Source organism: Centropristis striata, chromosome 8, assembly GCF_030273125.1.
Source record: "Centropristis striata isolate RG_2023a ecotype Rhode Island chromosome 8, C.striata_1.0, whole genome shotgun sequence".
Classification (NCBI taxonomy): domain Eukaryota; kingdom Metazoa; phylum Chordata; class Actinopteri; order Perciformes; family Serranidae; genus Centropristis; species Centropristis striata.
In genome coordinates this window covers 39,867,222-39,894,596 of record NC_081524.1, presented here as the reverse complement: position 1 = coordinate 39,894,596, position 27,375 = coordinate 39,867,222, and the positions used below count along the sequence as shown (strand labels likewise).

Genomic DNA, 27,375 nt, shown 5'->3' with positions numbered 1-27,375 from the left:
AAAAGACATTAAATGACCAAAAAGACTAAAACACATCAACACGCTGACTTCCTAAATGATTTGGCGACCCCCAGAAATCATCTCGCGACCCCAATTGGGGTCCCGACCCCAAGGTTGAGAACAGCTGGTATAGAGGACTATGAGAAAATTACTCTACTTGTCACTTGATTTAATACCTCAGTAAAAAAAATTCCTAATGCGATTATAATCTCAATTTCTAGTTTAATGTCTTCTTTAACACAGCATGGTGTTCATTTAGTAAATTATAGTTCCATTTACATTAAAATAGAAAATAAAGCAGTGTATGCTTTACTGTATGGCCATTAGCATCCAAATTAATATCATAGCTAACATGAATCATACATCTTGCTAACCAAGCTAGCTAGCTAGCTCCGCCCTCTCTCATCCAAATATGGTCACTTCTGGCTCCAAAAAAACAAGATGGTGAGAGCCAAAACACCAAACTCAAGGCTTCATAACATCACTGTGGCTACGTCCACTTCTTTAAACAGTTTATAATCAGTATAAATGGAAACCTGTTCATTTAACACAAATGAACAAAAGCAAGGGTAGCAGCGCTCATTTGGCAACATTTAGCAGTTGATTGATCTCTCATTGAACCAAACATACTCACACATTGAACCACTCAATGAACACAAGTGTTTGTCAGCTGTTAATCATGACTCATTGTGGTGTATAAGAGCAACTTAATGACAAGTAATGACAGCCAAGATGTATAATTATTTTGATTTCTATGGTCAAAAGAGATCATTTGCATAACTGCTGAGAAAGTGCAATGCATTACTGGCAAGTAAGAAAATGAGATGGATGTAAGAGAGCAGAAGCAGGAACAGGAGACTACTGATGATCTGGAAAACAATATAAATATATATATTCTATAAAAATGGGGCTGATTATGAACAGTGACAGTTTAAGGATGCTATGTGCAGCATCTTGTGTAAGAGTCCAGGACCAAATACTTTTCTGTTGTAAATTCAACAGCACTCTCCTGAAACAACCAGATTAGATTAACACTGCAACACACAAACACACACACAAACATTGATCTTGTTATCTACAGCCAATCATTAACGCTGGTGCAAAAAAGTGTGAATCATGCCACATGCAAGCGTGATAATAAAGAGCTGCTGTTGTGCCAAAGAGCAAGAAAACACAGACAGAGACGGACGTCTCCAGAAGGAATACAAACCTCCAACATTAAAAGGCTATGTCTTATATAAATTGAGTCACCCTCAATTTTCTTAGCTCTTTTCTGTGAAAAATGAAAAGAACAAAAAAGTGTGGGTTTGTTTCAGTTCCCCTGGGTGATGGCATCAGACTGCCACACGTAGAACATGCACACTACAGAATACACTACAGTGTTAATACAACAGACAAACTGGACTGTGAGGAGTCTGCATGCAACAGTAATAGTTTGAGTCAGACGGCAATTTACTAACAACCACAGAACCTACAGAAGACTGACTTTCTATTTTCATAATGAGAAAGAAAAAAAAGAACTTTAAAGTGACAGAAATGTGGTAAAACACCAGTTATCATGCCACTTTCTTTTAGTAAAGTGCACAAATCTATAATCTATAATCATGCATGTGTGCATTCCAGGCTTTACAACAACAGCAAGCAATGAGAGGAAATGAATGCCTTGGAAACGTATTATGTGTAAAAACATCTATTCTGAGGCAAGCATAGTCTCTGCAGATTGTTTCTTATCTTGTTCTATTAACATCACTTGCTTATTGTGTTCATAATCCATCTATTCTGACACTTAAAACATACTGTATGTATGTGCAATCGAACCTGATGTGGATTTCATTAAAGACCTAGCCGTATGGAAGCACAACATGAGAAGAGGGTGAGATTAGTCTTTAAGATGAGAAGCTGGATATCATCAGAATGGAGGCGGAGAGATGGCTACGTGACGGAAACGGGACTAAGAATCTGACCTTTCGCATTCGCACCACCTCCGTGCTTGTCACCTCAGAGTTGTGCTACCGCGGGAGGAGAGAGGACACATGTTAGCATCCTCTGCTTGTTGGCTTTGACACTCACAACAAGGCTTCTGAGGGGCCACATGCATGCAAGGGGCCGGTGTCTGACACTAACCTGAATGTCCCCATTGATGCTGGTTACCAGTGCAGAGTTTACTTCTCTCTGGTCCCTCCACACTGCTGGCTACAGCAGCAAGAGAGACACAGTTCACACTCAGACACAGAGAGGAATCTGTGCACGCTACTTTGGCATATTTTATAGTCTGAGGCTCCGTTTACACGAGGACGGTCTGAACAGAAGACGCAAAAGTGGCGTCTCGTCTTCACTTTTTATTCCTCGTTTAGACGAGCGTTTTCGGGAGGAAATCTGCTGCATACGGTGACGCAAAAGTGTGTGAAATGTGATTGTATGCAGCCAGGCGGCATCACTTAAAGCCATAAGAGCATCTTTGGGCATGCAGAAGTTTTCACGCCACACATTTTCATCAGCTACTCCTTCCACAAAGTTCTCCTCCATCACTAGATCTCCCAGGTCTCCTCCAAAGCCCTCTGGCTGGTTTTTGGCCATTTTGTGCCTTTTTGGTCAATTTGTCTTTCTTTCTTTTTTTGTCATTTTGTCGTCAATTTTTGTCTTTTTTGGCCATTTTGCACCTTTTTGGGTCATTTTGTGAGTTTTTGTGGTCAATTTGTGTCTTTTTTTTGTCAGTTTGTGGTAAATTTTTGTCTTTCTTTTGGCCATTTTGCATCTTTTTTGGTCAATTTGTATCTTTTTTGTCAGTTTGTGTCTTTTTGTGGTCAATTTGTGTCTTTTTTTGGTTATTTTGCATCTTTTTTGGTCAATTTGTGTCTTCTTTTGGACATTTTGTGGTCACTTTTTTGTCATTTTTATGTCTTTTGGTTATTTTGTCTCTTTTTTTGGCTATTTTGCATCTTTTTTGGTCAATTTGTGTCTTTTTTTGTCATTTTTTTGTCCATTACTCCTCCTTCCACAAAGTTCTCCTCCATCACTAGATCTCCCAGGTCTCGTTCACAGCCGTCTGGCTCCTCCCACCAATCGCTGCATCCAGAATGTGATGGAGGTAATTCCAGATCCTTCTCTGTTCACTAATACTATCTGTACATATCCTGGACATTTGGTGGAAAGACTCCTGTAAGTTTATTAGAGCTGCCAGAGCAGCTTGAAGGTCCCACCATGGAAATAATCCCACGTTTCTTTATTTCCTGTCCTGGAGCATGTATGTGACGTAAACACATACGTGACGTGAGCAGATCAGATCAGAGTTTTGTGTCTTGTCAGTGTAGACGACACGCTACGGAGGAGAGGATTACACTTTTCCACTCTGGAGGGTGGTTTCAGATTTTTGCGTCTTTAAGCCCCCAAAACGCCCAAAACGAAGTGTCATTAACACAAAGAAAGGAGCAAAAATATCTAACTGGAGAGACAAAGGGATTCAGGAACTCTGGTGGTAAGTCAGACAAATTCAAAAAGAGGCAAAAGAACTAGCAAGAAAATTAGAAGGCACTTCCGATAAAATATTTTGTCGTTTTTACCCGCGAGCGTCCTCATGTAAACGGGGCCAAAGACTAAACTAAAAACACTAAAAATACTTTGTTTTAAAGTTATCATTTTCTACCCAGGCAGTCACTACGAGGGTACATACTTATGTGTTGATCTTGACTATCCTGTCGGCATATATGGTTTTTAAAAACATATATGATGCCACATTTTTCCTGCACAGAAATATTTTGTTGCGATTACAATAGAAACAGGTGAAGAAGTATTCAGAGAGACTTTAATACCTTGACCTCAGCCACCGCCTCGTGTTTTGAAGGCTCCACAGCTTCCACAGTGACCTCCAGCTTCCTCTCCTCCTGGCGACTGGTCTTGATGGGGGTGGAGGTCTGCGGCTGGTCGAAGGGGGCCATGGGGATCCCCGCCTCGGCCAGAGCAGCCTGGGAGAAGACCGGAGCGCTGACGGGACGGGTTCCCCTCCCTGTGATCACCACTAGAGCAGATACAGAACAAATGGAAACGTGAGTGAAAGGAAATTTGTTTGTGTTATGGAGAATCTGTATGCACATCTGACATGATACATCCCTTAGGACAGTAGTTCTCAACCTTTTTGAGTCTCGACCCCCAATTTAACATGCATGTTGTCCGCGACCCCGCTCACTGAACACAATCTCACACGCACAGTTCAGATCACCCAAAACAGAAACAAAATGGCCAAAAAAAGGAAACAAAATGACCAAAAAACACACAAATTGACCACAAAATTACCAAAAAAAAAGACACAAAATGACCAAAAATGACACAAAATTACCAAAAAAAGAAACAAAATTACAAAAAAAGAGACAAAATGACCAAAAAAAGACACAAAATGACCAAAAAAGATACAAAATGATAAAAAAATACACAAAATGACCAAAAAAAAGACACAAATTAACCAAAAAAGACAAAAGGAACAAAAAAGAAACAAAATGACCAAAAAAAACAACACAAAATGACCAAAACAGATACAAAATGATCAAAAAAAGATACAAAATGATAAAAAAAAAGACACAAAATGACCAAAAAGACTAAAACACATTAACACATGAACACTTTAACGAAGTGGAGACAGAGCTGACTTCCAAAATGATTTGGCGACCCCCAGAAATCATCTCGTGACCCCAATTGGGGTCCCGACCCCAAGGTTGAGAATAGCTGCCTTAGGAGAGTAAAATGCAGTGAAAAATATGAATGCCTTTAACATAATAACACACAATAGTGCATCTATGCAAGCAGAGCATCATACTTACGATCTCCAGCCTGGATGTGATCCGCTCAGCGCACATTGCAGCGTATACTTTACCTCATGAGCTTCGTTTGGTCTCTTTTAAAAGGACAAACACAAGAAAGACGCTGATGTGAGCCGGAAGCAAATTTCCACAAAGTGGGATGAAAGCAAAGCGTGGATTTGTTCTCGCTGTGATCCGATGAAGGATGCAAAGGCAGATGACTGCAAAGAGCTGAGCTCAATGTTGGTGAACTGGTGAAATGCCAAGATAGCCGAGATTAGAAAGCGTTATTTCTTCAATCTGCAGAACGCAACAGGTCCTTGAATGATGGAGAATATGTGCTGCAATCTGTGTGCAAATTGTTAATAAGCGTTTCGAAGAGACGGCGAACGTGTGCGAGCGCTTCATCTGCAAAACAAAAAACCCAAACAGGTGAGAAATACCTGACTCTGACTCTCTGGAGCCAACATCTAGGAGAACAAACCAATCAGCATTGACATGTGTTTGTGTTTGTGTGAGAGGTCTTTCCTCCAGGATCCGCTCCTCAAACTGTGGTCTCGTCTTGGGAATAGTGATCCTTGTTTTGGCCCCAGCAGCTGGGAGCCGAACGCGTTCAGGGACAGCAACTAATACAAATACACAATCAGGTATTATTGTGGGAATGAAGGATCAAATATTAGGACACTTGCATTTAAAGTGAAATAGACAGTTAAAGCAGGGGTGTCAAACTCTGGCGAGGCAATACCAAATTATTATCTTATTATTGTACTATAAAAGCTGACCCGCCGGTATTATACGGCGCATTTACCGATAATACTACAAATCCCACAATGCCCTGCTGTTGTTTTGGCGCGTCAATCAGGACAGGACCCAGAAACGCTCCTCTGTGACAGTCGTCATAGCAACCTCAAGCTAGAGCTGTCTCCCAGCTACCCCTTCCCAAAAATGGAGAAAAGAAAGGCAGAATTTATTAACCTGTTGAAAAAGTTTATTTTGATATTTAAATCAGAAGGATGCAAATAGAAAAGAGGCATACGATTTTTATTTAATTTTTATTTAATAAATTAATGACATTGATGTGTTTTTTATTTGAAATTTGATTTTGCATGTCTGCACTATTTAGTTATATATTGTATGTTTATAAGCGTTGCTGGTTCCATATTTAATGTTAAAGCAAAACATGTTTGGTATATATTAAAAGGTTTATTTGTTCAATGTTGGCCCACGATTTTATTCAAGTTTTACATTTTGGCCCATTGTGTATTTGAGTTTGACACCCCTGATCTAAAGCAAAGTGAACTCAAATGAAACATGAACCAAATGTCTGTATTTATAGCTGCACTAAATCACTTTTATTATACCTGATTTCTTCGGTGCCACATCCAAAAGAATAAACCAATCATCTTCAACCTCTCTGACTGCTGGACCTGGTTTCCTCTCCTGCTGCCACTTCTCCTCCACTAGAATAACTCTCTTCTTTGGTTTCGCTTCATCCACAACACGCTTAACAACAGCAACTAACATAGAAATAAAGTGTCAATAAGTCAGATTTTTGCATGGGCTACTTTGGCTTAACAACATCAGATGTGTGTTCACTCCACTCAGCTGAACTTTGTGCATACAAACACAATTAAAAGCTACCTGGCGGTACGACAACAGGCTTTTCACGCATGATGTCATACAGGATGAACCAATCATCTCCTCCTTCTCTCTCTGATGGCGGTGTTATTTGGCTAGGTCTAATTTCAGACAGACGTGTCTCATCTTGCCTCCTGTCCACACCAATTATCGTCTTCTTCCATGTTCTAGTCTCTGTGGTCGTCACCTCAACCTCAGACGTTTTCCTCATATCCGGAATAATCTCAATGGGAGAAACTGGCACAAACAGAGTCACAGAAGCTCAGTGACAATATACAGATTAAAGCTGCAGACACTGGCAAACAGTCAATGTCTTTAAGTAAATTCTGATGGGGTGCAAACCAAGGTTATTATAGTTAACGAAAACTAACGAAATAACGAAAACTAGAATTGAAAAAACATTTTCGTTAACTGAAATAAAAATAAAAACTACACGATAACTAACTGAAACTGTATTTTGTGGTTACAAAACTAACTAAAACTAACTAAAATTATAGTGAAAATGGCCTTAGTTTTCGTTTTTGTCAACTTTTTTCATTCATAATTCAGTGTTTCTATTGGAACATGCAACACATGGTGAATATGTTTACTGAGACTGGGATGTTTACACTAGAACCAGAATTCGTTATTCGAGTTATTAACCTTATTGGGGCTGAGATGATAAACCAAAGGAAATAAACGCAAAATTTATTATGACCACTTTGAATCTGGCACCCAACATATAGCCCATTACAAAAAAAACTAAAACTAACACTAAAAATAATAAAAACTAAACTAAAACTAAGTAACTAAGTTAAAAAATAAAAACTAAACTAAAACTAGAAAACTCACTCTAAAAACGAACTAAAACTAACTGAATTTGAAAACAAAAATTCTCAACAAAATTAAATCCAAAACTATTATAACCTTGGTGCAAACATATATGAGATATACCTGATGGGAGTATTACTGCCTGATCACGAACAGCATCAAACAGAACAAACCAGCCATCGTCTCTGTGAGGCTGGGAAGGCTGCAGGCTAATCTGTTCAGGATCAGCCTGTTGCAGCTTCGGCTCTATTATTACTCTTCTTATTACTTCAATTTGTTGAGGTTGAACACTTGGATAAATTCGGCTCGGTGCTGCCTGAGAAACTGAAAGCAAACAGAGAAGTGAAGAATCTGACCGAGACATCCTCTTTAGTTTAAAAACGGAAATCATGTTTTCCAGTCTGCGTGACTTCCAGGTAATTTGTCAGATATACTTTGGTTTGATAATATTGTACAAAAAGACATTTGAATGTGTGGGTACCTGGAGGAACAAAGGTAGTTTCTCTGGGAACAACATCCAGCAACACAAACCAGTCATCCTCTCTTTCTCTGACTGGTTGGGATATTTTCTCCTCTTTCTGCACCACAATCTCTTCCACTAGGACCTCCTTCCTGGACTCTACTGTTACTGTTTCAGCCACAGGAGGAACTCTTTCTCCAGGATAAACCTGAACGTTCTCAGCCACAGTAACTGATGACAAACAGAGCAAATTGGTTGGGTAAGACACTAATAATCAGCTTGTAAAGTCCCTTTCACACATGCACTGCAACCCTAAACTTATCGAGAAATCATCTGGAAGATTTTTTTTTCTGTGAGAGTGTCTGAATCAGTTACACCGGACATTTTACAACAGACTTTACTCCACAAGCTCCTCAGTCCAAATTTGTGTCCAATTGAAACCCATGTCATCATCCAGAGAATTCACAGTAAACAAGTAGGCGTGTTGATGACATTTCCGTCATGTAAGTGACGCAAAATGGGAAAAATAATGAGATACGAGGGTGCAGAAGAAGTGTTATTAACACAAAGAAAGGAGCAAAAAAAATGTCTAACTGGAGAGACAAAAGGATTCAGGAACTCTGGTGGGAAGTGTTGATGCTGGAATAGTCAGACAAATTCAAAAAGAGGCAAAGAACTAGCAGGAAAATGACAAACCAGCTCTATGACAGCAGCATACTCTTTCCGTCATGCCTCCTGCTGCATGCTTTACCTATGTTGATTTTATGATTTTTTGTTTTTATTGTATTCATGCATATTTTATTTTGTGCGGGCAGTACATTTTACATTTTATTTTATTTATTTTTATCCCATTTTTAATTTATTTTATCTTATTGCATCTTACTGATCTATTGTTTACTACATCTCTTTGTATTGTGTTATGTATTTATTGTTTGTGCAGCACTTTGGAAACCTTGTGTTTGCTAAAATTGTGCTCTATAAATAAAGTGGATTGGATTGGATGCACCAAGCCGCGCTGAAACCAAAGGAGCTGAAAACACGTCTGACAGATGATCATCTGTGGTTTGCTACATGTGTGAAAGGGAAACTCTAGACAATGTCTGGATCTGATTCTCCAGAAATGATCCGGTGATGATATGAGAGAACTGCTTTATGGAAGTGGTGAATACCTGGTGGCACATATGATGGTTCTCTAGTGGGAACATCCAGCAGCACCAACCAGTCATCTTCTATCTCTCTCACAGCTTGTGGCAGTGCTTCTACTTGTTTTATTTCTGTGTCCTCCACCACAAACTCTGCTCTTTTCTCTGTCTGCTCAATGGTTGTTGTTGTTTCAACCAGAGAGACTCGTTCTCCTGCAGACACTTCAACACGCTCTGCAACAGCAACTAAGACAAAAGAGATTAAAATCCTCAGGCTCTATGGACGCTACAGGGGATTTATGAATAAGAGCACAGAGCTCAGGGTGATTACACTGATAGAGTTGTGAAGCAGTGCAGGGATAATACCTGGTGGAACATATGATGTTTCTCTGGGAACAACATCCAGCAACACAAACCAGTCATCCTCTCTTTCTCTGACTGGTTGGGATATTTTCTCCTCTTTCTGCACCACAATCTCTTCCACTAGGACCTCCTTCCTGGACTCTACGGTTATTGTTGCAGCCACAGGAGGAACTCTTTCTTCAGGATCAACCTGAACGTACTCAGCCACAGTAACTGATCACAAACAGAATGAAGGAGTATGGTAAGACACTTATAATCAGCTTGTAAAGTACTTTCACACATGCACTGCAACCCTAAACTTATCGAGAAATCATCTGGAAGATTTTTTCCTTTCTCCCCCAATATAAATTTGTGTAATGTCCAATTGAGCCTATGTCATCATCAAGAGTATTCACAGTAAACAAGTGGGCATTTTGATGATGTTTCCATCATGTAACTGGCGCTAAATGGGAAATTTAATAACATATGAAGTATATTGTTAGCCTCATAGCATATTTGCCTATAAGTCATATTTGAACGTTTTCGGGAAACAAGAAAATACACAATTTTTAGTAAGCCCATTGGTATTCTTAATTGATATTGTAACAGTAAATTCAAATAGAAGTGTGAACAAGTTTGCATAAAAAATTAAACACATCGATTTCATAACAGATAAAAGTGACTTAGGCAGAATATGCGCTGACTAAGGCAATTTTTCTCTTACATATAAATAATGTAGTTTGGTTTGTATGTAGTCACAGAGATGACTAAGGCAGAAAGTGATTTTGGACTCTAACAAGTGTTCTGATAGGGAGAACATAGGCATTAAGGCAGAAAGATGCAGCAGTGGTAGGAGAGTAAAGTTAGGCAGATATCACAATTTGGCCAAAAAATGACTTAGGAAATTATGCTATGAGGCTAACGATATGGGATTTATGAATAAGAGCACAGAGGTCAGAATACCTGGTGGTACATATGATGTTTCTCTGGGAACAACATCCAGCAACACAAACCAGTCATCCTCTCTTTCTCTGACTGGTTGGGATATTTTCTCCTCTTTCTGCACCACAATCTCTTCCACTAGGACCTCCTTCCTGGACTCTACTGTTACTGTTTCAGCTACAGGAGGAACTCTTTCTTCAGGATCAACCTGAACGTACTCAGCCACAGTAACTGATGACAGACAGCATTAGTGAGCATTATAAGACACTTAAAATCAGCTTGTAAGTCTTTTTATATCAAAGTGGTGAATACCTGGTGGAACATATGATGGTTCTCTAGTGGGAACATCCAGCAGCACCAACCAGTCATCTTCTATCTCTCTCACAGCTTGTGGCAGAGCTTCTACTTGCTCTTCACTCAGTTTTATTTCTGTATCTTCTGCCACAAACTCTGCTCTTTTCTCTGTCTGCTCAATGGTTGTTGTTGTTTCAACCAGAGAGACTCGTTCTCCTGCAGACACTTCAACACGCTCTGCAACAGCAACTAAGGACAGTACAGAGGATTTAGAGACTTAAAGAGTGTCTTATCTCAGGATAATGTCTTTCTTTGATCGAGCTGTGAAGCCGTACAGGGGATATTATATTATAATACCTGGTGGGACATATGATGTTTCTCTGGGAACAACATCCAGCAACACAAACCAGTCATCATCTCTCTCAGTCTCTGGCTGCTGTGGGATTTCTTCTACATGTCTTTGCGCCTCTTCTATTATCTTTCTCTCTTCAGAAACAACTTCTATAATCTCCTCATCAGCCACAGAGACAACACCCACCTCGTCTCTTCCCTTCAGGGCAACTGAAGTCAGGAAAAGTCATTTAACACAACTAGTAATGCACACTTCTTTTAGATTTGCAGGCAAGCACAGAATAAAGCACAAGAGAGCTGAAGTTTTTAAAAAAAAAGCCATTTTCTTAGCAGTACCTGGTGGTACATATGATGTTTGTGTGGGAAAAACATCCAGCAACACCAACCAGTCATCGTCTCTGTCAGTGATGGTCTGTGGAGGTGTGATCTCCTCTATACGCCACTCTGTCTCTTCTCCTGTTCGTCTCTCTTCTACTATAAACTCTGTTTTCTCCTCAACTGTTGTCACCTCAGTCTCCCAGGTTAAATAGTCGTCTTCACGTACCACAGGAGAAACTAATGATGACAGTCAAGACAAAGAATCTTTGAACATTTTTTTTCTGTTATACTAGGTGATGTTACAGAGACAAGCAGTTATATTATTAATTTAATTATCTTGTTGGGTAAAAGATTTATTTTTAAAGCTGTCAATGCAGATTCTTTGAATATTAATCAATTTAGGATGCTTATTAAACGTTATTTTGTTTTGGAAGGTTATATTGCTAATAGGAATGGTGATGTTGGACGGTATTTGGAAAGGTGGAAAAGATTTATTGAAGGGGAAGGCTGGCATTTAATTTAACTTAACCCTTTTTTTTATTTTTTCTCTTAGGTTATCAAGTTTACTGATATACTGTGTGTTTTATGTGGTAATTATGTTTGATGTATGTTTGTGTCTTGTTTTAGTTTTGATGTGTTAAGGTTCTTGTTTATTATTGTGGTTTTATTTATTTATTTGGGTTGGTTTTGTTATTTTGTTGTTGTTGTGTTTTTTGTTTTGTTCTTTTTTTTTCTCTGTTTGTTCATTGGTGATTTGTGTTGTGTTTTGTCTAAATTAATAAAAAAAATTAAAAAATTAAAAAAAAAAGAATCTTTGAACATGGGAGCAAACATGCAGCGCTAAAAAAGCTAAAAGAAGTTTGCACTAAGTTCTATATAGTATATTATTATTGTATATTTTGTATATTGTTAAATGTCTTTTCTTAGATTGTTTTTTTATTTTATTTTAAAAATTGTGTGAAATTCTGCGGCTGTAACAAAGAAATTTCCCCATTGTGGGATTAATAAAGTCAAATCTAAATCTAAATCTATCTAAGAAGCAAGTCAGCGTGTGGTTAGAGTTATTTTCACTAGCAAGAAACAATTTCCAAAGTATAGATAATACTAAAGACTGCAATTCCACAGTCAAGAATCAGGAAGACCAAATTGTAGCAGATGAGAGTAAAATAAAAAATAAAAAAGAACAGAAAAGTAGTAGGTTAATAAGTTAATGTTTCAGCTCTGAAGGAGGTTTGAGATGTTCTGTGTGGTCAGAAGCTGATTCAACTTCAAATAAAACAAATAAGATTAATAGATTAAATAAATTATAAATAATGTATAAATATATACAGTCATGGAAACAATTGTTACCACCCTTGTTTTCTCTAATTTCTTGTTCATTTTAATGCCTGGTACAACTAAAGGTGCATGCTAGGACAAATATAATGATAACAAAATAGCTCATAAGAGTTTAATTTAAGAGCTGATATCTAGACATTTTCCATGTTTTTCTTGATAATGATTTTGTGTCTTGTTATTATCCACCACAGACAGCCCTTTCATAAATTTCAAATTATATTAACCAATTGAAGCCTGGAAAGCGGATACGTCGTTTTGTAGTATTTGTATAAGCTCTCAAATACTTTTTGAATTTCATTTCTATCTGCTACAGAGGCTGAAAAATCTATTATTTAGTAGAAGCGTTGACACTTCTGTTGAATTTACAGAAAAACTTCAGGTTTTAGGGGCTGATTTTAAAATCACCCAGAGGTTTTACAGGCGTTTTAGGCGTTAATGGGTTAATAAACATAGGGAAGAGCAACCAAAGCAACCTTTCTATTGAAGAGAGGTTTGTGGACTAAACTGACTGTAAACAGCACACAGAAAGTATTGGTAGTGATATTAGTGAAGGTCTAAAGCTGTTTGCACAGGGACATACTGTACCTGGTGGTTTGAAAACAGCTTTGTATGGAGGACGGTCAAAGAGAATGAACCAGACATCTTTATCTGTATCTGCAGCCTGATCCTCATCTCCCTCAGTATCTGTCTTCTCCTTCAGTATCTCTACCTTCCTCCATGTCTCCTCTCTATCTCCCCTCTCCTCTGATACTACACCCTGCTGGGCCTGAACATCTCCCATCTCTCCCTGCATCCTCCCTCTCTCTTCTACAATAGTCACTGTCTTCTTCGTCACACGCTCCACCTTCCTGAATGCGACTACAGAAGTGGCGGTGGCGACTTCTGCACCAGACTTCATCTGCTCCTCCACATCTTCTTTCAATTCCTTTTCTATCTGACGTAGCTTCTCCCTCAAACCCTCATCAGACAGACTCTCTATGGTCTCCTCTGTGAAGCTCTCCTGCTTCACCTCCGTCTCCTCCTCTTCAGGTAACAAGCCTTTTAGAAACACCTTCTTTATCTGCTCTTCCAGCTCATCCACTTCATCCTCCCTCGCATCAATTTTCCTCACGAGTTTCTTCACCACTGTTCCTGTTCTACGTTCCACCTGTAATCGTTCCTCCTGCTCCACTTCCTGTCTTAACCTCTCTACCTCCTCCTTGCCCAGCTCCTCTTCTAACACTTCCTGGAGTCGCTCGGCATTCTCGTCCATTTCTTGGAGCCTTTCCTCTAAACCCCTAACTTCCCTCAGCTGCCTTTCCAGAACATCTGCCTCTTTCAGCTTCTCTACCAAGACTTCTCGTTCCTGCAGCCTGATGGTGAACTCCTCACAGGTGAGTTTGTGCTCTGCAAAACACTCCTCCTCCTGCTCCTGCTCCTCCTCCTCCTCCTCCTCCTCCTGGAGTTGGAACTGAGCTTGTGAAGAGACTGAGGAGTAAAGGAGCAAAGTGAACCATGAAAATAACTAAAATTTGAATTCATATGACAGGCTGTTCTTGTGTCGTCAGATTCTGAAAGTCAATATCTCCACATAAATTCACACAAAGGCACTTACATGGGATCTTTTGTATATGCAATACTTGGTACTCTGGTACTCTGGTTTCTCTCCCTTCCACTATAATCTCTGTTTTCTCCTCAAACGTGGTAACCTCAGTCTTGGAGGTGAAATAGCCGCCTTCATCCAGCTGAGCACGCTCTGCACTGGTGACTAATGACGACATTAAACACACAGAATCTTTCAACAGATGCAGCGCCAAAAAAGCACTTGTTGCAGGTTATTCTCACTTGCAAGAAACTTTTTTCAAATGATAGAAACTACTAAAACAGCAGAGCCATTGTCAAGTATCAGAAACACCCCCAACAATTTCAGAAAAAGAACAAAAAGATAACTCACATGGTTTGTCAACCGACAGAGGGAAGATTGGGTCAAAGTAAAGGAACCAATCATCTCGCTGTGTCAGTGCTGGTTGCAGGAGTCGCTCCAGAGAACTACGCTGTGTCAAGCTGATCTTAGCTGACGACATCAGAGAAACAATGCTGAACAACTCCAAACCAGGTGAGCAAACACACACATCTCAAAATGAAAATGCTTGAAAACGGAGCAGAATAGCACCACGAGCTTGGTTTCAATGGAAGCTAAAGAATAAAGATAATGTAAATGTAGAGGTGTCATTTATAAAGTCATAAAATATAGATGTAGAAGAGATGATCGTTCAGACCAAGGTTATTATAGTTAACGAAAACTAACAAAATAACAAAAAACTAGAATTGAAAAAACATTTTCGTTAACTGAAATAAAATGATAACTGTAACTGTATTTTGTGGTTACATAACTAACTAAAACTAACTAAAATTATAGTGAAAATGTCCTTCGTTTTAGTCTTTGTCAATTTTTTTCATACGTAAACCTTTTTGGTTGATATGAAATCTATTTCATCTATCTGGTTTTATGACTTAATAAACTTATTGGGGCTGAGATGGATCAGACAAAGGAAACAAAGGAAACATTTATTGTGACCTTATTGAATCTCGCACCCAACAAATACCCCATTACAAAAAACTAAAACTAATAAAAACTAAACTAAAACTGAACATTTTCCCAAAAATAAAAACAAATTAAAACTAGCAAACTCACTCTAAGAACGAATTAAATGAAACTCCATGGTGGATAATTTCTTTTTCTTTTTTCTATTTGCTCTTTTACATATGTCTACCTTTCCCAGTTTGTTCAAAGTTCTCAAATGTAATAATACGTTTAACTTTCTGTATCTTGCTTCTTTTTTTGTAAACAAAAAACCTTGATTGTGAGTGGCTGAAATACTATTGTATATTGTCTGAAAGTAAGCACTGTATGATAATGCTCTCACAAAATAAAAATAAAAAATGTTAAGAACTAATGAAAACCAACTGAATTTGAAAACAAAAATTGACAACGAAATTAAAAATAAAACTAATAAAAAAACTATTATAACCTTGGTTCAGACGGTTCAAACTGCTAAATAGCATGAAGCAACGTGCAAATACCTGGCTTTGTTATTAAATCAAAAGGTGGAACAAACGGGAAAGGAGGATGACGATGCAACAAGGAGGACCACTCGTCCTCCTTCATCCTCTGCTGCAAATCAGACACCAGCTCTGTCTGGGTGATGGTTCCAGTCTGCCCAGTCTGCCCAGTCTCGGGGTCATACTGGGTTACAGACTGCCCGTCCTCCCAGGACTGGATGAAAACCTGCTCCCCTCTGGCTGTGAAGAGATGATGAGGTGTTATGTAACTATTCTGCTGCAGCGCTGACGGCCGCTCTGGTTGTTTCACGGTGCTTGAAGCGTGTTTCTGACCAAGCCAGATGCAAAAAGCATTGAACCAGACTACAGTGAGTCCAGTAAGCTGAGGTTAGTAGAAAGCTGAATGAAAGATGCCTCAACAAGAACAGATGAAAAGGGCAAAACTGGCGATTTATTTCTGATGTTTAAAGTTCAAGCTTTATCCTGTTTGAGTGGCAGCGATGAGTCACTTCACATGTTTCAGCTAGAAGCAAATGAAAGCCGTTGTGCAACAACAAAATCAAGCAGCAACTCTTGAAATAGACAAAAATTGAGGAACTGCAGCCTCAAGGCTGGAAATGCCCAAAGCGGATGATGATTTTTTTCTCTTTCAGGCCGACCAGAGACACCCTGGCGTGGAGCGTGCCAGGGGAAGTAGGAGATGGGTGACATTACCCAGAGTTCATAGCAGGTCAGCGCCGTGACAAGTTAACCATCTGTGCTGCAGCTGACAGGCAGTGTTTTCAAAAGGATTACAGCCATAAAAGCAGATGAGTCAGAACGAATGAGCGTGTTAAATGACGTGAAAAGGCCGTTTGATGAGCGAGAGTAAAATAAATGCTGCAAATATGCCAGAAAGCGCCGGTGCGGCTCCACACGGCTCCGGGTACCTGGGAACTCAGGAGACGTCTGGAGGCTGTCAGACGTCAGCTGCAGCGACCAATCATCAACCTCAGACCTGGTCGATGCTGACAGTCGTTGCAGGAACTGGAGAGTTTCATCTCCAGCTGCAGGAGCCAAACAGAGCAGCTGATTGAACCTGCTGAGCTTTCATAGAACGCTTCCAACAGGGTTCAGACACTAGAACGTACCTCCGTCCAGGTTTCGGGAGAGCCTCTTGCTGGCGGAGCGGGTGAAGCGCGGCGCCGGGCGGTCGATCATGGAGCTGGCCTGGCGGGTCTGGGCCTGAGTCCGCCCGCTGTACCGGAACTTGGAGCCCAAGACCAGGAAGCGACGCGAGGAGGGCGGCTCCACTGTCGGAACCCTGAGACACAAAGATGTTCATTCAGTTTTCATCCACACACAGCACTCAGACAGCTTTCTAAGAGTAAAATTAAACTACTTTTCAAGAACCAAAAACCTAAAACTCTCACAGCCTTTATTATTACATCCTAAATTGTTATTATTGATCTTATTCCTAACATCCATAATACCTTGTATGTATTATGGGCACAACTTCACGCTAAACTGAAAGTGGCATCTCCCGTGGTAATATAACGGTGGAAGCTATATTTAGAATATTTCCTTAACAACAGGAAAATTAAGCTGTTTCATCCACATCGAAGCTACCACTCTCCTGTGACAAAAACAGTCATTTCACCTTGCTGAACACAGGAGTTGCAGGCTTATGGTCAGTAAGCCCTTGGCCCCTGCTGCGGCCCCTGTGTCAAATTAATAATAAAATGATCAATTTATAACGATGAACAATGGAACAATTCTGACCTATTTTTTGTTCAAACAATATCTCATTGTACACAAAAGGAACCCAGAATGTGTCCATTGTATAATAGTTTAATTGTGCAATAAAAGCTAAATATAAAGATCATTCTCACTGTACTGCACTTTCAAAATTAAAAAAAGTAATTGTGCACAAAAATGTCATTGTCGTACAAAAATAACTGTTAATGTTGGTAAGTCTCATTGCTTCAATCAATGTAGTTCTTCCAAATATGAGAATTTTAGCTAAAATAAAGGTTTTGAATGCTTAAAAATCACTTTTGACGATTTTTAATGTGCCTGTTTCTAAGAGTAAAATGCAACTACTTTTCAAGAGCCAAAAACCTAAAACTCTCACAGCCTTTATTATTACATCCTAAATTGTTATTATTGATCTTATTCCTAACATCCATAATACCTTGTATGTATTATGGGCACAACTTCACGCTAAACTGAAAGTGGCATCTCCCAAGGTAATATAACAGTGGAAGCTATATTTAGAATATTTCCTTAACAACAGGAAAATTAAGGTGTTTCATCCACATCGAAGCTACCACTCTCCTTTGACAAAAACAGTCATTTCACCTTGCTGAACACAGGAATTGCAGGATTACCGTCGTCACAATCAGTTAGTTGGTTTGTTGGTTTAGTTAGCTCCAAACCCCTAAAAACAGAGGTGTCAAACTCTGGCCAGTATAATTATATTTGGCCCGCAAGGAAATTTAAAGAAGGCCGCATATAAAATAAAGGGACATACGGTTTTTATTTGTATTTTATTTAAGAAATGAATGCCATTGATGTGTTTGTTTGTTTTATTTGATATTTGATTTTGCATGTTTGCAATATAAAGTTATATCAAGCTTTGCTTGTTCCATTTCGTTTGAACTTGTTTAGGTCAATTTTTTCAATAAATATCAATGTTAGCCCGCGACTTTGTCCAAGTTTTAAATTTTGTCCCACTGTGTATTTGAGTTAGACACCCCTAAGTCACACAATAACACAAAAAAACAACTAATTGGGGCAGCAGTAGACCAACAGGTTCTACTCAGTGAGGTAAAATACTACTTTATTTTAAATTACTGCTTTTTGCCAAAGGAATTTGGTGGCTTTAAGAGCCCATTCATGGAGATAATGGCTTAAGATTTTAAGATTTTTGCTTTACATGATGATTGTGTAGATGAAAGTGTTGAAAATAAAGCATTTTTCAAAGAGTATATTGAATACATTTGACAATGTAATCCAATGTAATTTAGTAACGGAGCCACATACCAGGAGTTCAAACATAAATGACATCACATCAATGGATGCTGACATTGTTATGCAACAAGGTTAGCGACCTTTATCTTATTAAGCAGACGAAACCTCTGAGGTTTAATTCTAAGGTCAGGACCGTGGGTACGCAGCTCTTCCTCTGTGGTTAAACTGCCAGGGAGCCAATATAAGGCTTAAGCTGCAGGGACCCATTAGCCAATTATCTAGGGGACGGACAGAACCTCCAAATGACCTCTGTTGCCGGGCAGAGAAGTGTCATTCAGAATAAGATCAGAGTGACCTGGACTCACCTGAAGAAGGTGTGGTGTTCCACGCACACTTTCCACAGCTTCTTTGAGGCTTTGTAGTTGGGCAGTTTAAAGCCAATCGTGCTTTCATACTGCTCCTGCTGCAATACAGAAACAAATATGTCCAAGTTCAATATGATGACATTAAAAACACTGAATGATACATCAAAATAATTAGAGGTGCACCGATCGATCGGCCGGCCGTTCAATCGGCACCGATTTCCTTAATTTTGCGGGATCGGTGATCGGCCGATTCTTTTACGTCAAACCGATCTTATCTACCTCCACAAAGGTCTATTTGCTATTTATTTTAACATTTGAATAGCCACAAAGCTGCTGCATTTGGCCATTTGTTCTTGTTGTACTAAACAAAACCAAAAACTCAGGACACTTTATTTATGGTTGCAGTTCTTTTATTAGTTTGTCCTGTAAATTGTTGCTATTTATTTTAAGTTAAATATTTTATGAACTACCTCAGACATTGGGATTTCCTTTATTTGTTAAAGAAAAATACTTATGTGTTATTGTTTTTCAATAAAATAAGATTCAAACATTGAAGGTGTATGCTGTGAGTTATAAAAAAATCGGTATCGGCCAAAATCGGAATCGGCAGGTCAGGCTTTTTAAAAATCGGTGATCGGCCAGAAAATTGCAATCAGTGCAGCCCTAAAAATAATATAAATATATATATATTTTTACCTCTGACGCCCTGATTTTGATAAAGAAGCTGCTGCGTTTGTAAGAGATCTTGAGCACTTTGGGCCAGGGGAAGCGGTTGATCCTCAGCTTGTCCTTATAAACCATCAGACCACTGGAGCAGACCCCCAGCGTGATGTCCACACCATCAAGATCCTGCATGCACAAAAACAGGATGAAACACATTTAATACTGTTTCACTTCACAAGATCAGTTGTTGCTTTCTGTCCCTTCTGCTCTACAGAGTTGGGTCAAAGGGCATTTGTTTACTCTGCACCTTATGCTGGAATATGCGCCAGAAAGAATGGAAATTAACTGAATTTGTTTCTTTGAGCACTTTTAAATCCAAACTAAGAGTTATTGAGGCCAATTCCATAACATGCACTTGTTTCTCATGACGTGTTTAAGGTCTGTATGTTCTGTAAATATGTAACTGTATTCTGTGTTTGCTGCCTCTTGGCCAGGGCTCCCTTAAAGAAAAAGAGCTTCTTAATCTCAATATAGGGATATTCCCTGGTTAAATAAAGGTTAAATAAAATAAAATAAAAAAATATCACCTGCATTTACAATCAGCAGCCACTGGGAGGCAGACTTCCTCACACTAGAGGACATGAGTTTGAGGTCATGGAGTTTAAAATGATATTAATCTCTCCTTTTTTTTGAAAGCGGAAGGACATCAATTTTGTAATTAAAATCTGGTTGCTACTGATGTAATACAAGCACGCTGTTGCAAAATAATGACACGAAGGGAGTCAGTAAATCCCTGAACTATGGACTTTTAGAATCCACATTAAAAAAAAACCTGCACCATCAGTTAATCCACACAACACTCAACTAAAGGAGTGAAATAATTCAGAGGAGAACCGACCTTAGCTTGGTGCAGGTCGACTCCATACATGGCCAGTTTCTTGGCATTTTCCAGAAACAGCATGTCTGCCTGGGCCGGAGACATCGACCTGGAAAAATTAAGACAAGGATGTTTTATTATCAGGATTATTTGTAGGACTTGTCAAATCAACACATACAGTCATGGAAAAAATATTTAGAGCTTTTTTTTTTATTTCTTGTTATTTTAACCCATAAGAACCCTTGTAACAAACACTTTAAATGGTCTAGAATCTAAGATTAAACCCATTTAACAAGTCTAACCCATTAACAGTGTGTCCTGTATTGCATTTAACTTGTTCTGACCATATTTCCTGTCACAATTTTGATATATGTTATGGAGATGCAAACAAAAAGGCAAATGGTTATTTGTTTTTTTATTTATTATTAATTTGTTACTTAAAAACAAATCTGAAAATGTGTGATAATTTGGTGTTAAACAGCATTATTAATGTCTCAATTTTGATAAATGTTGTGGAGATGCAAAGAAAAAGTCAAATTTGTGTTTCTGTAAGCAGAAAATGTCTAGTTTATTTATTTTAAAACAAGAAATATTATGAACACAAATACCATAAACGCCCAATGTAACGTATATGTCACATCACAGATCTTTGACATTTAGGGGTAGTATTTTTTTTAAAAACATCATAAATGTGTTCTATGTGGTCCACTTGGTCAAGTCAAGTCAAGTCAAAGTTTATTTATAGACATTTAAAAATAACCTCAGTTGACCAAAGTGCTGTACAGTTATTAAAATAGAATAAATCATACACAAATAAGTATAAATAAAAACAATGAAAACAATAAAATACTAAAAACAGTAAAACAATAAAATAAAATAGAATAAAATAGTAATAAAAGCTCAATCCAAAACAGAGTTAGAGATAAAAAAAAAGACAAATAAAAGGGTAAAAAAAAAAACCAAGGATTCTTGTCTAGCTGGGACTGAACGCCAAGGAGAATAAATAGGTTTTAATAATGTTTTGGTCTGTGGTATATCCCCCATAATTTTCCTTTAAAGATTACTGATTTGGACAAATATAATGATAACAATAAAAATAGGGGTAAGAGTAAGTGTTTATTAGTGTTGATAAGAGTTTAATTTAGGAGCTGATATCTAGCCATGGTTTTCTTGATAATGATTTTGGTTATTATCAAAAAAAACATGGAAAATGGCTAGAAATCAGCTCTTAAATTAAACTCTAATGAGTATTTTTTGTTATTAAAATGAACAAGAAATTGAAGAAAACAAGGGTGGTCTAATAATTTTCCATGGCTGTATATAAATGTAGAAGATGCAGAAGTTTAATGAAGCGTATTTGATAGTAAAAGTTGTCCAACCCTCCGATGGATCCCCTCTGCTCACCTGTATGTGCGGTGCAGCTCCATCACCTTCTCCTCCAGCTCTTTGCTCTGTCCGGGCGCCAGGCTCAGCTCCTGGACATAATCTGCTCCGTGCAGCTCCGGGTCGTACTCCCCGAGCTCCGACTGGGCGGTGTAGGAGCCCAGCAGGGACAGCGTGACGAAGGAGCAGGGGAGGACGCCGTGCATGATGTCCTTCCTCAGCTGGAGACACAGGAAGTACCTGAAGGAGACAGGAAAGGAGACAAGTGAGCTCACTTATGAAGAATATCAGGATTATACAGGATACGTGCTGTCCAGTGGTGGAACAAGTATTCAGATCCTTTACTTAAGTAAAAGTACTGATACAACACTGTGAAATTACTCCACTACAAGTAAAAGTCCTGCATTCAAAACTTACTGCAGTAAAAGTACAAAAGTATCAGCATCAAAATGTACTTAAAGTATCAAAAGTAAAAGTACTCGTTATGCAGCACGCCCACTCATTGTAATGTATTATCTAATATATTATTAGATTTGTATTGATGCATTTATGCAAGTAGTGCTTTATTTTATTTTATTTTAAATGGGGCTGATTTTAACCACTTAATATACTGTTGTGAGGTTTAACTTAAAAAAAATGTCTCATGACTTTACATTTTTTAAGTTTTTATGTTAAATTTCGACCTGAAAAGTAACTAAAGCTGTCAGCTAAATGTAGTGGAGTAAAAAGTACAATATTTGCCTAAAAATGTAGTGGAGTAGAAGTATAAAGTCACATAAAATAGAAATACTCAAGTAATGTAAAAGTACCTCAAAATTGCACTTAAGTACAGTACTTGAGTAAATGTACTTAGTTACTTTCCACGTTTTTGGATATACACGGTTGAGAGTAAAATGAGATGAGTAAGATCAGAGGTGTCAAACTCTGGCCCGTATAATTATATTTGGCCCAGAAAGGCAATACCAAATTATTATTATTATTGATTGATTGATTGTCTTTATTTCGAACATGCAAGCAAGTAAAAAAACAACACAAAAAAAACAAGTTTAAATATTAATAGATGAATAAATAAAAAACAAAACAAAAAAAGCAACAAAAATAATTGAGAAAACAGACACTTTCTGCAAGCTGGAAAGGGAGTAGGAAGAAGTAAAAAAAAAACTTATCGAGTCTCTATTATATATTTTACATTATACAGCGCAAATAATACTACAAATCCCAGAATGCTCTGCTGGTGTTTTGGCTTGAACACAGTAGATCAGTGTGGAGCAAACTGAGCAACAATTAAAGTGTCTTTATGCACTTTTTCTTGCTAGTCCAAGGCTTGAATGGCTGCACATTCATTGGAGGATATTATTATTATTAGTCATTTGGTTTATTATTGTTATTTTATTCTTACATTTATTTTTAGCCTGTGGAAAAAGATTACTGTTAAATTTAAATTTAAAGAAGGCCGCGTATAAAATAAAGGGACATACGATTTTTATTTGAATTTTATTTAAGAAATGAATGCCATTGATGTGTTTGTTTGTTTTATTTGATATTCGATTTTGCATGTTTGCAATATTAAGTTATATCATAGTTTGCTTGTTCCATTTCGTTTGAACTTGTTTAGGTCAATTTTTTTCAATAAATATCAATGTTGGCCCGCAACTTTGTCCAAGTTTTAAATTTTGGCCCACTGTGTATTTGAGATTGACACCCCTGAGTAAGATGATTATGGCAAAATCATAATCATGATTGTTTCAGTCACAACACATTTTAATTTATTGAACCTCAAAACTTTTTTCAACAGTGTCAAGAAGAATAAAGAGGAAAACTCCTAAACATATATTCAACATTTTGCTAAACTTTAATCAACATATTCCATCAGTAACTGAGAAAAAACAGGGAATGGAAAAAAGTAAAGCAAAGAGGAATGCAGCAAAATAATCGTTTTAATCTCTTTTCATAAATGTTAGAGGCCAAAATTGTAATTGAAAATAAAATGTGCTTAATTGCCAAGTCCTAATATACTCTCTATGTGTACTCTCACAGCCAGTTAGCTTAGCATAACATCAAGACTGGAAGACAACAATTGTTAAGTTAAAAAGGCTTATTATGAAAAATGATATGATAAAAAAGTACAGCTCGCAAGCTGGATGAGGACGTTCTTGTAACTGCCTTCAGTGTTTTGATTTGTTTGTTGTTGTTTTTCTGTTTGTTTTCTTTGCGGGAGTAATAGAAATTCTCAGATCTAAGTTGTTTGATATACTATGGTTGACTAAGAAGAAAATAAGTAAATAAATAATGATAATAATAATAATAATACATATTTATTTGACATTAAGTGGCTATATATAGAGATATAATTTCTCATTTTGAAGTGTTGAGTACCAGGGTTTAGGCCTAGATAAGTATTTTATACTTCAGCCTACTGCCTTTTTTTTTCGAACCAAAATAATATAAGGAAATGCATATTGAATATTACATTAACTGGTTCTTATTTTTATCTTACTACTTAAACGGGGCAGATGCATGTATATGTATAGGGCTTTATATACTGTATGTGTGTAAATGTTTATGTACATCTGTTTAATGGTGTCTATGTGAGTATGTGTATGAATATGTATATGCGTCTAGCCTACGCTGTTTTAGTTTATGTTGTTTATTTTTTTCGGTTCGAAAAGAAGAATTAATAAAATGAAAATGAAATGAAGCTGGAGCAGATATTCCCTTTAACCCTGGAGACATTCACCTGGTGAGGTCCTCCGTCAGCTGAGCCGGATCAGGAGGGTAGAACTTCACGCTGAAGGAAAACTCGTAAGCAGCACCTGAAACCTGTTTCCTGATCTCTTTGGTGGATTCCAACCATGTCTGTGAAAAATGAGAGAAAAGAGCATTTTTTTTAAAACGCTCACAGACAATTTTAGAGTTGAAGATGTTGTACTTTTAAGTAACTTAAACTACAGGAAATTGAATCGTTGGTGCCCTGATGTTCCAGATACTTGTATTAAATGTTTGGAAGGAAAAGGCACCCTGTACCATTGTGTGGGAGTGCCCAAAATTAAATGAATACTGGGTGAAAGTTGTTGAGAATATATCTAGGATTGTGGGAGTGAATGTGCCCCACCAGGCAAAGCTGTGTGTACTGGGTATATATTGTGTAGTCAGCTCTGAACAGTCAACTTTGATTGACTTTGGACTCCTGCAGGCCAGGAGAATGATAGCTCTATCTTGGGAAAAAAGTGGATATACCTTCAATAAACGTGTGGGTGAAGGAGACGGCGTCCTCTGTGGTACTGGACAGACTGACTTATATAACCAGAGGAAAGGCGGAGGAATTTGAAAAAGTGTGGAGACCCTTATTGAACTTTCTTGCAAATCAGGGTGCACATTCACCTTGACTCGCTTGTGAGGTGCTGAGTTGTTGCTGAGTTTGTTTGTTTTTTGTTGTCTTTTCTTTGTTTGGTTGTTGTTGTTTTTCTCTCTTTTGTTTTGTTTTGTCTGGTTTTGTTTGTCAATTTACTTGTGTTATGTGGAATATGTGAAATGTGATGTATCTTTTTTTTTTATGAGAAATGTAACTTGGTGATCATGTCCCACTGCCGTCTATAAATGTGTAAAATTCAATAAAAATATTGATACGGGATGGGATAGGATGAGACCAGCAGGTACCTTGTTGGTTGTTCCTTCCCAGGTAGCGAGGCCGAAGTAATCTCTCTCCAGCAGGTTGACGTGGTCGCACACCTTCGTTAGAAGATCCTGGACTTTAGCATGTTTCTGCATGACAGACAGACAGACAGACGGAGGGATATTGGTCAGTCTTCATAACCATATGAGTTTTCAATAGAAGTAGTTTTTAAGTAGTTAAAATAGTTTTTTAAGTAGTTAAAATAGTTTTTAATAGTATTTGTGAGGTCTCTTACATCTATTTCACACTCGAACAGAGTGTCGTCCAGTAAGGTGACTTTGCATTGCATGATTTTCGGACGTTTGGGGCCTTTAGCCTCTTCTGCCTGTTTCTCCGTCTTTTCTTTTACGGGCTTCTCCTTCTTTGCCTCCTTCTTTGCCTCCTTCTTTCCCTCCTTTTTCGCCTCCTCCTTCCCTTTCTCCTTTGCCTTCTCCTTCTCCTTTTCCTTCTCCTTTGCCTTCTCCTCTCCTTTGGCTTCTTTCTCCTGTTCTGCTGGTTCTTCCTCTTTGTTCTTTGTGTCCTCTGGAACTTCTTCGGGCTCCTTCTTTATTGCTGCTTCTTCCTTTTGTTCCTCTTGAGCCTGCTGGTACAGACAACACCAGAAAAATTAGTGCAAAACAGATGAAAAGAATAAGGAAGGGCTGTTTTTCTCTTCAAAAAGACAGAACCATAATCGATAAACTATTAAACCTAGTAAACAGCTGATGCTACTGATGCTAGCTGTAGTTCCAGACCAGCACGGATCATTTTTGTTTCAGCTCAAACCAGCAGACTTGCTTTCGCTGAGCAAGCTGTCCACATCATAAAAAATTCATGAGAAAGAAAAAAAACAAACACATGTTCCTCTCCTACTATCAAATCTGCTCCACCATGGAGGTGTTATATCTCAGTTCTTACACACTCACGATTAAAGGAAAAGTTTGACATTTTGGGAAATGCATGCATTTTCTTTCTTGCCTCCAGTAAGATGAGAAGATTGATATCACTTCCATATCTGTCTGTTTAATATGATGCTAATGTCAGCAGCTGGTTAGCTTAGCATAAAGACTGGGAGCAGGTAGAAACAGCTAGCCTGGCTCAGGCTAAAGATCTGCCTACCTGCGCCCAAAAGCTCTCTAATTGCTTTAACATGCTTTATCTCTTTTCTTTAATCAGTAGAGAAACCAGAGTGAAAAAGCAGCAGGGGGTGAATGAATGTGCGTGACTCTTTGCTGGCCTGGAGTGGAAACCTGCTGGAATCTTGTTATCACCTGACCAAGAAAGAGTCTGGCACATAAATACCTGCACGGCCGCAACTTTTCATTTTAAGACTTGGATTTTGCAGATAAAAAACAAAAAAAGACAGAAATGTGCAACCTGTTATTTAACTCTCCTGTTATGTTGCGGGTCAAATTGACACATTCCAAAGTTTAAAAATCTAAAAATAAATAGTTAAAGGTTTTTCTTCATAAAAATTTAAAATAAAAAAATAAAAATCAGTCATGTAAAACCATTGTATTTTATATGTAGGTATTTCCAATGCACATAAAAAAAGTTTTAACATTATTCCTGAAAAACGAGTCAATTATCCTCCTTGAACCATCATCTGTGAGAGGTAAAGAACACCATGCACTAAATATTGATTGAGATGGTTAGTAATAGAGTTTTTAAATAAATATAAAAGTTTATTGGGATTTTTTAGTTTCTGACACTTTTGGATAATTAAACATGCCGCAGGTCAAACTGACCCACGAACATTATTACTGATCCTGAGAAACAAACATGACAGGAGGGTTAAATGAATACTTAAAAAGTACTATTTCTATATGAATCACTCATCCTGTGTTACCATCAAATCCTGACCAAAATGTAGTTTTTCCTGCTGCCTCAATGGTGAACAAAGAATCAGAAAATGGAGTAAATCCTGGATGAATGGAAGTAAACGGGGGCTGTGTCTAACAACAGCAGAACTCATTAATGCAGCCGTATGTTCACTGCTTCCCAAACAATTTTTTG

General features: G+C 38.0%; 1 protein-coding gene across 1 annotated transcript in view; it reads right to left on the bottom strand.

The window, feature by feature from the left end:
• LOC131976769 (protein 4.1-like) overlaps window positions 1-27,375 on the bottom strand; it is a 61,892-nt gene that overhangs the window by 14,604 nt on the left and 19,913 nt on the right. Inside the window, exons 3-14 of the mRNA XM_059339923.1 lie at window positions 25,616-25,963; window positions 25,365-25,469; window positions 24,445-24,563; window positions 21,729-21,947; window positions 20,346-20,433; window positions 19,481-19,633; window positions 18,785-18,882; window positions 16,598-16,770; window positions 3,810-4,015; window positions 2,125-2,193; window positions 1,965-2,009; window positions 1,211-1,273 (exon numbers count right to left, since the gene is read on the bottom strand). Coding sequence (XP_059195906.1) covers window positions 1,211-1,273; window positions 1,965-2,009; window positions 2,125-2,193; window positions 3,810-4,015; window positions 16,598-16,770; window positions 18,785-18,882; window positions 19,481-19,633; window positions 20,346-20,433; window positions 21,729-21,947; window positions 24,445-24,563; window positions 25,365-25,469; window positions 25,616-25,963 — 1,686 coding nt within the window. The remainder of the gene's footprint in view (window positions 1-1,210; window positions 1,274-1,964; window positions 2,010-2,124; window positions 2,194-3,809; window positions 4,016-16,597; window positions 16,771-18,784; window positions 18,883-19,480; window positions 19,634-20,345; window positions 20,434-21,728; window positions 21,948-24,444; window positions 24,564-25,364; window positions 25,470-25,615; window positions 25,964-27,375) is intronic.